General features: G+C 31.5%; 1 protein-coding gene and 1 long non-coding RNA gene across 3 annotated transcripts; one reads left to right on the forward strand and one right to left on the reverse strand.

The window, feature by feature from the left end:
- The first annotated feature begins 38 nt into the window (after positions 1–38).
- LOC110601887 (E3 ubiquitin-protein ligase DA2L) lies at positions 39–7,705 on the forward strand. 2 transcript variants are annotated; one of them, XM_043951208.1, is made up of 11 exons: positions 39–155; positions 292–367; positions 691–746; positions 929–1,170; positions 1,538–1,589; positions 1,683–1,728; positions 1,844–1,925; positions 2,034–2,178; positions 2,263–2,350; positions 4,417–4,483; positions 6,819–7,705. In XM_043951208.1, the coding sequence occupies exons 4-11, from the start codon at positions 979–981 to the stop codon at positions 7,428–7,430; spliced, it is 1,284 nt and encodes a 427-aa protein (XP_043807143.1). In that variant the 5' UTR covers positions 39–155; positions 292–367; positions 691–746; positions 929–978; the 3' UTR covers positions 7,431–7,705. The 2 variants fall into 2 exon arrangements, with proteins under 2 accessions (XP_043807143.1, XP_021594962.1); XM_021739270.2 differs by lacking the exon at positions 39–155 and having other exon boundaries at positions 209–367.
- Positions 7,706–8,849: 1,144 nt separating this feature from the next.
- LOC110602470 lies at positions 8,850–11,450 on the reverse strand. Its single transcript, XR_002485972.2, has 2 exons — positions 11,003–11,450; positions 8,850–9,315 (listed from the first exon to the last, which is right to left on the reverse strand). It is a non-coding gene; the product is annotated as an uncharacterized LOC110602470 (long non-coding RNA).
- Between the last annotated feature and the right edge of the window lie 988 nt (positions 11,451–12,438).

Consider the following 12,438-nt stretch of genomic DNA (forward strand, 5'->3'; position numbering starts at 1 on the left):
TTTATATACATACACTGCCTTACAATTACTCCTTAAAAACTTAATTAATTAGTTGTTAATAACTTCACAATCTCTCTTTCCGTCCTCCATTAAAACCTCAAACCTCCCTGGCCGAAAGAAACAAACGAACAAACAAAAACCAAACAACAGAAAAAGTAAGTCATCATAATAATCATATCTTCTTCTCTTATTTATATATAATAATAATTATTATTATAATAATTAAAACGGCGACGAAGAGAGAGAGAGAGGGAGAAAAAGAAAGTTCTGATTTTGTTCCTTTTCTTGTAGGCAAATCTCTCGATCTCCATTCTTCTTCTCAGAGGGATTCTCTCTCTATATGCTCGTCTGCTCATTATACTTCAAGGTTCGGTTTCTTCTGCTTCTTCATTTCTTCTGTCTTTGCGTTTACTTCAAGCTTTCTCTTGTAATCTTTCAACCATAGTGTAGTGTGGCTGTTTCTGTTTTTGCAAGTGTTTTCTGCTGCTGAATGTTGTGTTCAATTTTCGAATGTCGATTTTCTCTTTTTTGTTTTTATTTTAAGGATTTGGATGTGTTTCCTGCTGCCGAATTCTAACCAATTGAGCTTCAAATTATGGATTTTACTGGTGAACGTTGTTGGATTTCTGCAACAGTTAGGGTTTTCATGATTTTGATTAGGAATTTTATTTCATTTATTTTCTTTTGCAGGAGTTGCGGCCAGTTGTTGCTGATGCTGAATTTAGTAGAATGGAACGAATAGTCTGGTGTGTTGCTGGTGTTCATCATTGCCTTTTAAATCAATAATTTAGGGTGTTATTGTAGTTATATACGCTATTCTTGATTCAATTCAAAATGTGTTAGGCTATTGAAGGACTTTTTTCTTGTTCTTTTTCCCCTTTTGTTGTGGTTGATTTCTTTCTCCTTTTCTTTTTAAAATTGATTGAAGAATAAAAGCAGAGACAAGAAAAAGAAGAAATTTGTCACCATTACAATTGGATGGGTAATAAGCTGGGAAGGAGCAGGCAAGTGGTCGACGAGAGGTATACGAGGCCACAAGGCCTCTATGTTCACAAGGATGTGGACCTTAAGAAGCTCAAAAAGCTTATTCTTGAGTCCAAGCTCGCACCATGTTATCCTGGGGATGATGAATTTTGCAATGATCATGAAGAATGCCCCATTTGCTTCTTGGTTTGTTCACTTTATCAATTTCTCTCTTACAGTCTTTGTTAATTGGTTTTTTGGTTTATCTCCCTGAGCTTGGATGTGTTTGGTTTCTTGGAAAAAGAAAATAAAAAGAATTGATTCTTTTGAAAAAATTAAGAGCTCTTGACTTCCTTTCTCTATGATTGAACAGTCCGATAATCAGTTAAAGGTTTTACCATTCTTGATGAGGCATGGAGTGAATTTTTTAAGATAACAGTTTCTTTTCTCTTACTTGATGGTTTCTTGTTTCTGAGGAAAATAATAAGCTTCCTGATTTTCATTTCAACATTATTGAAATGTTGTATGTTTCCTAGCATGTGTGACAAATCCTTGCCTTTTTTTTTCTTCTCAGTATTACCCAAGTCTCAACAGATCACGGTGTTGCATGAAGGGCATTTGTACAGGTAATTGGTCAATGAGTTCGCAAATAACATATTTTGTGGTTTATGTTTTGTGTGCATGCAATTGATTTTTTCTTTTTTTTCTTTTTTCACCAGAATGTTTTCTACAGATGAAAAATCCTAATACAACTCGTCCTACTCAGTATCCTTCAGTGCAGAATTTTAATGCTCACATTTCAGTTTTTTCCAATTTGACATTGATTATATTTCCTGTTTTTTCAACATTTCCTATTCTTGTGATACTTTAACAATATCAGATGTCCTTTTTGCAAAACCACAAATTATGCTGTGGAGTATCGAGGTGTTAAATCAAAAGAGGAAAAGGGCATGGAGCAAATTGTAAGATCTAGCTAGCCATTATGAGCTGTACATTCTTATGCAGGGCACATGTTTTCAGAGGTTGCGGTTTCATGTTATTTTCATATCTTGATTCTTGAAATTGTGCAGGAAGAACAACGTGTTATAGAAGCAAAAATTAGGATGCGGCAGCAGGAACTTCAAGATGAAGAAGAGAGAATGCAAAAAAGACTAGAATTGAGTTCTTCAAGTACCAATGCTGCACCAAGGGAGATTGAATATGGCTCTGCAGCTGGTATCCCCTCTTTGAAATTATGGTTTTCGTCCATGTTTCCTATTATACTGTATGCATAATTTTGCTTCTTCTGCTTTTGTGAAGTTCAATCTTTTAGGTCTCCTGTGGAAAGTGAGGAAATTGTTCCTTCTAAATGCTCAATCAGTCACCATCCACAGTATAGACCGAACAGGTACACTGTATTTTGTTGTTTACTTTCTTATTTTGATTCATATTCAAGGGATCAGATAGGGGTAGTCATATATATATCGATTATGATTTGGTTTTTCAATTGAGCAGATGGTTTAAGAGAAAAGAAATCAATAGGAAGATGGAAGGTTTTGCTATTTGATAACTTCTTTAAAGTTTGTAATGCCTTGTGAATATGATACTTTTGCCATTGTACTTCTATCATTAAAAAAAAAAATTGAAGCAGTGCAAGCAACTTTGGCAAGTCTCGCAGAGCAATAGTTACGGGAGGTTTATGGCTTTAATAATTGTAACAATTGGTATGACTTTGTGATTCTATAATTGGAAAAAAAAAGTTCCATTATTGGGTAGGTATAGTGGTAGATTTGTTGGACTGAAACACTCTTAACTGCAGAAAACTTGACCATGCAAACCAAAAGTATTGCAAGTCAAAGATTCATTTCTTATTTTTTCTTGATTTTTGTGAATTGTTTTGTTAGTTCCACTTGTTTATTATTATCTTTTCAATTTATTGGTTTATTTTCCTGATCATGGATAAAAGGACCATTATTTAATGCCACGAAATGAAGTTTTCTGATTGCAACCTCAAGGGCGCAGATCTGATTCTTGAAATTAGATTCTTCTAGGGCTGTGTACTTCTTGGACATAACTGAAAATTTTAACTGAACTGAACTGAAACTGAACATAACAGTTCAATCAGTTGTTTTTCCAGAATATTCGGTGCGGATCGATTTGAAGATTTTAAAGTTTCTATTTTTGGTTAATGAAAAACTGAAACAACCGAGTTACCCTTGTATTCTACTGGTCTGTGCTTTTAGGCCTTGAGGCCATTAGCATTATCTTTTAAAATTTAAGGCTAGTCCAGCCACTTCTCCAAGCTCTGTCCACCTACCACTCTCTAGCTTCAGAAAGAAATTTCCAATTCTTTCTGTTCCTTGTTTGATTTCTTGTTCTTCAACTCTGAGTTCTTCCAGTATTCTTTTTCTAGTTTTCATTCTGCATGCAATTAGTTTCTGGTCGCCTCAGCCTCACGTTGCATTGTTCTTGGATTGGCTATGAGCCTCGCATCAAATCACCTCCATCTCCTTCCCCCATCTTGAGCTTTTGGTCTTCCAGAATGACCCAATAGAAAGGCTTTCTCTCATGCCCACCCCCTACTTCACTGCTTTTTTCTTATCGCCGAGACTTCGACTCTTGATCAATGCGTGCCTTGTCCCTCCAGATCCTCTCATGCCTTAGTGACTCTTGGTTCTCGACAATGGGTTCCACCATGTCTCCATCTCTCACTGGCATTGCTTCTTGGTAGGGGAAATTTGTTTAATTGTTGATGAGTCACACAATTTGTTAGATTTTGTCAGGCTTTGCTTGTTTGGCTGTATAGTTTTAATTGTTTGTTGAAATTGTTTTTATTTTGTTTCATTGTCAAAATTGTGTGAGAGAAATCTGTTCGTTTGAATGGATGAATCTATTATATCTTGGTGCGCTTATGGTTGATGGTTCTATGTTCAAGCAATCGAATGTGGCTTTGGGTACTTGTATTGATTATATGCTTCTATTTTTCATGTGGTTTGTTTTACTGGTATTGGCTAATTAATGTTGCTGGTAATTGGGACTTGAGAAGCCATTGCAGATTACTGAGTTGTTGAATAATTTCAGGTTTTCAGTCAGCCGAACTGAACCAAACTGATATTTATAAGTTCAGTTTGATTTGGTTATCCTGCAATATTAGTTCGGTGTATTTTTTTTAGACAATTTGTTTTTTGGTTGATCAAATTCTTTTGGCAAATTTGATAGTGGAATATCCAAATTGTTTTATTGGACCCCATTTTGGTGGGAAATTTTTTAAAAACACACGCCCACACATATATATATCCCCAGCCTATTTGGTGTACGGTGGTGTGAATTTGTTTGTCAATGCTTTATTAACTTTTTTGTTTGTCAGGCCCTTAATTGGCAAACTCATGTAATAAGGATTTGAATTTTGCAATAAGTATTGTGAAGTATTTTGATTTTTATAATTATAATATGTCAATCTAAATGAAATTGTAGGGATGATGAGTTTGATGTAGATCTTGAAGGCCTTATGGTTATGGAGGCTATTTGGCTTTCGATTCAGGTAAAGCATATTTTATTGATAGCTGTGAAATAGCTTATATATGCAGCCTTTTTAGGAAGAAATAAACCTGAAACTAAATCAATTGAATGCAATATCTCCCTTCCCTTGCTTTGTTTGATTCTCAAAATAGCATAGAAAAATGCACGATAGACAGTAGCTATTCCATGCTGAATAAATATTCTGAGGTCAATTTTAGATATGGAATAGTTATTTAGTCTAATAGCTATTCTGCAATGCCAAATTTTGGTTGAAATTTTCGTTGTGCGATAATCAATATATAAAACAGATATCTTTCTGTAGAAAGATAATATTTATTGTTGTCTTTCACAGTAGAGATTACAACCTATTTATATATGAGAGGCGGTATTTAAACAAGAAGGAAAATCAAGTCTATGATTATACAATCTTAAGATTAAGCAACTGATCCATCTATCAATATTTACTTCCTATATTAACATATTTACTTTCTATAACCTATAAAACTCCCCCTAAAGATGGAGCATAAATGTTAATCATGTCCAATTTGTTACATATATAATCAATTTCAGCCATAAAAACAACCAACCCAAAACAATAAAAATAAATAAAGGATCCGATGAACAGTACCCGATGAACGGTGCCCGACCCGATGTCTCCAAATGTTACCCTTTATGGGTAACCCAAATGAACAGAACCCTAAATTTTCAAATGTTACCCTTTATAGGTAACCCAAATGAACAGAACTCTGAGTCTCCAAATGTTACCCTTTATGGGTAATCCCGATGAACAGAGCTCTGAGTCTCCAAATGTTACCCTTTATGGGTAATCCTGATGAACAGAGTCCTAAGTCTCCAAATATTACCCTTTATGGGTAATCCAAATGAACAGAGCCGTAAGTCTCCAAATGTTACCTTTATGAATAACCCAAATGAACAGAGTCCTAAGTCTCCAAATATTATCTTTTATGGGTAACCGCTCTAGGAAATAAGACACATTTTATCTGTCTCAGCGTCTACTGAAGACGTTGGGATAATTTTAATAATATGGGTCTGACTGTCAAAAACCATTTCAACCAAAATTCTATACTCCTTTACCTTTAAACGAATTAAAGGAAGATAACAAAATCTAACCTAGTGAACAATATTAAAAAAACGCCTCCATCCAACATCCAAATGGCAAACGAACCACAGATCTGATAAGCGGGTTGTAAGATAATTTCGGCGTCCTCTCTAAGTGGACGATGAGAGACAAATATTACCCTAGATGGGTAACACAAAAGAACAGGAGCCCTAAGTTTTCAAAAATTTTAAAACTTGACGAGAAAAAAAAATTAAATCTCTACGAGAACGGCTCTGATACCATGTAGAAAGATAATACTTGTTGTTGTCTTTCACAACAGAGATAAAATTTATGGAATACAAGTTTTACAAATAAGTGAAGAATAGCTATTACATGCCATAAAATAGTTATTCTGTTCCATTCAATGAACCAATTGAAGTATCATTAATGGAAGTCTAGCTGGAATCAAATTAGGATCAACTTAAGGAAGTCTAATCAAGATAACTTGCGCTTAAAAGTACCTAGCTCTTATCGATTCAACACATTTTTTATCACAGTAAAAGCTGTACACCATCTTACTTGCCAAAAGTTACATTATCAATTGATTCCTAACAACAATGCATTTCTCTTCCCTCTTGAAAGTTTAGCACACTAGATACAATCTCTATAGTTTGTACCATATGAAAATTGGATCTAACATCTTTTGGTTACCTTTAATTCATTCAATTTTCGAAAACATTGAATCTTCTATGGCTGAGGACGATCCTTAGTTTTCAACTGTGACTTCACCTGCTGCTGGCACATGTATAAAAATATATGCATCAAAAACAAGAAGACAAACTTTTCCTTGTGAAGAGCATTTAGTGTGATGCTTACATCTAACCAGTTATCTTCTATAACCTTTACCATTATGACAAAGTTGGGGCTGGGAGTTCAACGCAAAATTGCTGATGATAAAATAAGGTGGTCAGGTCAAGGATTGGCTTTTGTCTGGGTGCTATTGAGTAGTAATGCGAGATTATGGTTAATTGGAATAAATGGGTATGGATCCTCATATTATTTTGAATGGGGATGGAAGAAACCCAATCATAAAGACCTAAAATTTATCCGTTTGGTTTACCATTTATTGCTGCACTTATCCTATTGCCGCTCTGGAAAAGCTTTTATTTTTATGCTATTGTACTAGCCAAATTGCTTGTCTCTGGTTTGTCCTGGAAAGATTTGACTTTGTTCTAATTGCCGTGGTCTTCCACAGCTGATTAAGTTATTTCTGTGCTGGACAAAAATCATAATGCAGGAGAAAGGCAGACAGAAGGGTCCAGCTCATATTGATGCTACTTCATCTGAAAATTATTCTGTAGAAGGTCATTATGCCTCACAATCAATGGCTCCAGTGACTGGTTCATCATCTTCCCCTTCTGGGGGTCTTGCTTGTGCAATAGCGGCCCTTGCTGAACGTCAGCAGATGGGTGGGCAATCTTTTCTTCATAATAATAGAAACTTTTCTACGTGCAACATGCTTCCAGGCAGCAGCAGCAGCTGTAGTCTTTACAGCAGGCCAGATCAGATTGCAGAGAATTACTCCTCTGCACCGAGCTCCAGCAATATGTCACCGGATTGCAGAATGGACACGTCAAGGGATGATGGAGAATGGGGTGCAGACCGAGGATCAGATGCTGCTGAAGCTGGGACTAGTTATGCAAGCTCTGATACTGCAGAAGATGCTGGTGGAATTTCTGTTTTATTACCGCCGCCACCACCACCAGCAGATGAAAATGGGGTGCTATTTCAGAATAACTCTGGACCAATTGTTCCTGAGAGTTTTGAAGAGCAGATGATGCTGGCCATGGCTGTTTCTCTTGCTGAGGCTCAAGCTGTGACAAGTGGACTGGGAAATGCGTGGCAATAGTTTTCAAGGGTAGGTTACAGTTCCAAAAAAATGATGCCAGTTATGGCTTTTCAGCTAGCTGAGTATTGAGCTAGGACGAGCGCAAACTGTGCTGTTTGCACCTGACTAAGAGGTCAAGGTAGCGATGATTCTCTTCTTCTCTGCACGCTCTCTATATATATACTTGTTAAAAGGAAAATGGATTGTCTTAGTGCATGAAACTTTGTTTGGGTATGAAATTCATAATGACTCTAGTTCTTTCTTTTCATGGTTTATATATTGTTTTTTATTTTTAAGAATGTTCAGAAATCTTAAGATAGCAAAACCAATTTATGATGCTTTTATATTGTAATATGGGGCATTTATGCAGTGTAGTAGGCTGAATTAGTATGAAGTGAAGCATCATATTAAGTAGTTTGAGATAAAGGCTTAATCATTGTTGTTGTGGTTTAGTGGAACCTTCCACACCCAGTGAATAGCATAGCATTAGTTGAGGTAATTAAGATGGTAAACAAAAATGGGTTTCTGTTGTGTCTTCATCTTTTATCTATATCTGTTGCATGCCTGGAAATGTGACATCGAGTCGTTGGCTCTTTTATATTCAACTGCAGCTAATGACCAATAATGGTTGGGTAGCTGTGTTTATTGGTTACAAGTATAACCACATTTTATGCAAGTTTTATATGACATATATGTGGAATTTGACAGGGGTCAATTCCGACTTCCGTTCCTCCATCTTCTACCCAACTTTAAAATATATATATACATCGGTCAACCCCATATCTGATTGACGGCCTTCGAGGTTCCATTATTAAAACAAGAAAAACATGCATTTTTTTCCCAAAAAAAAAAAGAAAGAACACTCTACTAATTTCTAAATGTAGCGAGAATTTCACAAAATCATAAATAAAAGTGAAATTAAATTTTTTTATTAAATAAAAAGTAAAATTTTTAGTGTAGGTTAATGTTGATTCGTGATATTATTTATGTTTTAATGAAAAATAATTTAAATTAATAATGGTAAAAAAGGATCCCAATGATTTATTTAATCTACATATTCATAGTCCATTGCATTTTTTTTAATCCTCAATCTGAAATTAAGAATTTTATAAAAATTTAATTTAATTAATTTTTATTTTAATAAAAAATATTTATTTTTTAAATTTTATTAAGATTTTTATATATAAATATATTTAATTTTTAAATTCAAATTAAATAATAAAAATAAATTATTTTACGAGAACAAACAAAAAAATTTAACATGCATAAACGAATTAAAAGGCTCAGTGGACTAAGAAAGAAACCTAACAGAGAAGTCAGCCCAATCCGAACGGTCCAACCAAAAGTTGTTCAAAACACATCCACCGCTAATGTCTTAGTCACAACCGAAAAAAGGAGGAAAAGAAGAGGAAAGGAAGAGACCTAACGGAAATAAAGTGAGAAAAAGCTTGATGCATGTTTAGAAAAGAAGAAAGGGTATACAATCACAAGGACAAAATGAAGTTAAGAAGACCAAAAATATGCTACAAACAACCAAAATCAGATTCAATCAACTGACTATCAACAATCCATAAATACAGAAGGAAGAAGCTGGATTCTCCACTAACAGGACGACCACCACAGCAAGATAGGAGACCTAGCGGTACAATATCAAATTGTCAAACATCAAGGCACGAGAATTCTCTCTCAGAGTAGATTCTGCATGCCTTGCAAAACAAAACCCATAAAATCATAAATCAAAACGGTAAAACTATCACATAAAAACCAAACATAATAACGAAATCACACAAAACAAAAAAAATAAAAATAAAAATTATGGATAGAAAACCCGGAAATCTCCCCTCTCGCTGGTCACAGAACTCTTGCAACTTTTCAAATCGTTGGCTCTTTTTGATATATCCCTCTTCTAAAATAAACGAAAGATTATTTTTCGCTTCCACTTATAATCATATTTCATAATTTTTATTAAATAGTAATTTTTTCGGTGTTCATCAAAATTTTAAACGTAAAGCTGATATTTATTTATGTTTGATTCATTATGAAATACGAATTAAATTCTTTTTTAGATATTTGTTCCGTATATATAAATAGACATAAAATTATTTTACTTGAAATTTTCATAATTTTAAATAATATTTTGATTTAAAAGTAAAATTATCCATTCAAATAAAATAAATTAATTTTCAGAATTAAATAATATTTTTAGAGCTAATATTATCATTTAAATAATGCAAACAATATATTTAACAAACATAATTATATTATTTAAACCAAATTATTTTCTAATTATTTTATATATTTACCATAAAAAAAATATTTTATTTATTTAATTGTCTGTGATGATGGCTTGTATCAATCACTGCTATGCTATTTTCAGTCAATATATTTAGTACATTAATAAATTTGTTATCATCTCCAAAAAAAAAACATTATTTTTTTCATTAATTGCATCAACTTTATATTTAAAAAGATAAAAATTATAGAAATTATGTATCTAAAATATTTTTATTTTATAAACTCATTAAATAATATTTATTAAAAATTCACGAAATTCAGTAAAATATTACAATGATTAATTTTTTTATAGTTTGAAAATCTAAATACATCATTTACTTTGAGGAAATTAATTGAGTTCTGGGAGAAATTATTAAAATTTATTAATAATTAGTGAAATCCACATTGTATACTCAATTTTGAAAAACTGAATAAATTGTGTTTTATTTCAAAAATAAATTTAATCATTTTATTACATATTAATTTCTTATTATTTAAATTGAATAACTTTTTGTAATCAAATTTTAAACGATTAACATTTTGATGTTAAAAATTAATTTTATTTAAAAATTTAAGAATTAAAATGTTATTTAAAGTAAAAATATTATAGATTGAGTATATAATGTTTTAATTATAGAAGTCTTATAAAAATAAAAAATCATATTGTAAATGTTTAAAATAAAAATAAGGTCCTTAAATTTTCAAAATTTTAGAAGGGTTATTTTGTTATTTTTAAAGAGATCCTAAATTGTTTCAAAATTTCAAAAAAGGTCCTACTTTTTCGAGTTTCACGCTATTGCCCCTGATTTCTTAACCATGAGTAGGAATGTAAATTGGTAACATTCCCTTCAAAATTAAATTACTCAGAATTTATATTAGTAATATTTAAATATGTTGTAAACTCAATTAAAAATTAATATTTTAATTAATAATTTATATAAAAAATACTTTTTATTAAAAAATTAATATTCTTAAAAAATATTTAAATTTTATTTTTTAAATAACGACGACATTTACCGAGTCAACTAAATTATTATATTTTACTATAGCTTTTTTCATAAATATAATTATTTAAAATTATAAAATAAATTAAAAAATACAAATTAATTTTAAAATTAATAAATATATTTTTTTAAAAATTACTATGAAATTTCTAAATTTTAACAAAATTAATTATTTAGTTTTTATAATTATTAATTTCAATTAAAATATCCCTTATTTTTAAAATATAGCAATTAAATTTTTTTATTAAATATTTTGTTAGTCTATTAGTAAAATCCTTAGTCAAAAGAGAGAATATTAGGAAATGATAAAATTACCCTCGGTGAAATTCATTTAGCCTTTCCTCTTTTTTCATTCCATTTCTCTCTCTCTTCAAGCTCACCCATCTATATCGCCTGGCCTGGCCCTGTCCTGTCCCGTTCCTCGCCGAGTTCTCCACCTCTCTATTTGGTACAGCCGCGCGTGTTCCTCCTCTCTCTTCCTACCGATTGGCCCTCTGCTATTCACGGTGTCCACATCATTGCTGCGTCCACCGGTCCTTTTTGCTCTTCTCTGCCATTTCCTTTAGTCCTCATCGCTAGTATTGCCATGCTTTCTCTTGTCCTCGTTGCTGGTACTGCAAATTAGTCGGCAATCTCCCTCATTTTTCACTCTCGGTCAATAAATCGTTTCCTTCCCATCTCACTCTCAGTCAGTAAATCGTCTCCCTCCCTTCTGATTCTTAATCGGCAATTGCTGTTTTTGTTGATCGATGATGTGTGAGTTTCTAAATGCAATGAGTGATTTTTTTTTTATTTTAGATTATTTTTGTGTATTTGAATTGAAAAATAAATATGAGCAAATAAATTTTTTTAATTTTATACTGTATTGATGGATTGTATTTTATAAATTAAAATTTTATTAATTCTTTGTAAGTTTTATTAATTTTAAAAATTTTTTATTAAATGAAATATTGTGTTTAACTGTTTATAAAACTTGAAAGAATGATTATTAGATGATAAAATAAAAATTTATAAAAGAGAAAATAGAAATAAAATAAGACTAAAATTAATAGAGAATTACACGTGTTTTGATACTGAATTAAATTAGAGGAGAAGAGTCATTTTAAATATTTTATTAAAAAATTAACGAAAACGCATAGTAATTTTTAATAGAGAAATCCAATAATTATATTTTAAATTATAATAACATTTTAATTAAAATTTATAATTATAAAAATTAAATAATTAATATTATTAAAATTTAAGGACGACAGTCATTTTCTCCTGTCTTTTTAACGTACTAAACGGGCATGGTGAGAAACTGAGAATTGATATATCAATCATTTTCTTTTCTAAATGGTCCGTTTAAAATTTCCACGAGCTTGTCAAAGGCCTTGCTGGCAACATGGGCACCCTACGTTATGGAGATATTTCAATGAAAGATACAACTGAATGAATTTTGCCTATAAATGTTTTACATATAATTTTAATTTTAATAAATTCAAATAAAGTTATTTTTCTTTTTATTTATCATATTATTGATTTTTCATTTCTAAATAATTTATGAATTTGCTTTTAATAATAAATATAATTTACTCAGTTTATTAATGAATAAATGAATAAAATTTATATTTCAAAAAAGTATATATTAATATTTATTTATACTCAAAGTTAATATTAAACCAATCTCACAGATTTAAGAATTAATTTTTCAACTTATCAAAAAAAAAAAAAAAACACATTATTGAAAGTATTGGTCCAAATTCTGAAAG

This window comes from Manihot esculenta, chromosome 15, assembly GCF_001659605.2.
Source record: "Manihot esculenta cultivar AM560-2 chromosome 15, M.esculenta_v8, whole genome shotgun sequence".
NCBI classification, from domain to species: Eukaryota; Viridiplantae; Streptophyta; class Magnoliopsida; order Malpighiales; family Euphorbiaceae; genus Manihot; species Manihot esculenta.

What these genes read in the sequence shown, in the direction of transcription:
- LOC110601887 (XM_043951208.1), top strand. Translation starts at nt 979, where the DNA reads ATGGGTAATAAGCTGGGAAGGAGCAGGCAAGTGGTCGACGAGAGGTAT. An exon ending in AAAAGGGCATGGAGCAAATT is followed by an intron (nt 1,926 to 2,033) that starts GTAAGATCTAGC and finishes GAAATTGTGCAG; the next exon opens with GAAGAACAACGTGTTATAGA. An exon ending in CCACAGTATAGACCGAACAG is followed by an intron (nt 2,351 to 4,416) that starts GTACACTGTATT and finishes ATGAAATTGTAG; the next exon opens with GGATGATGAGTTTGATGTAG.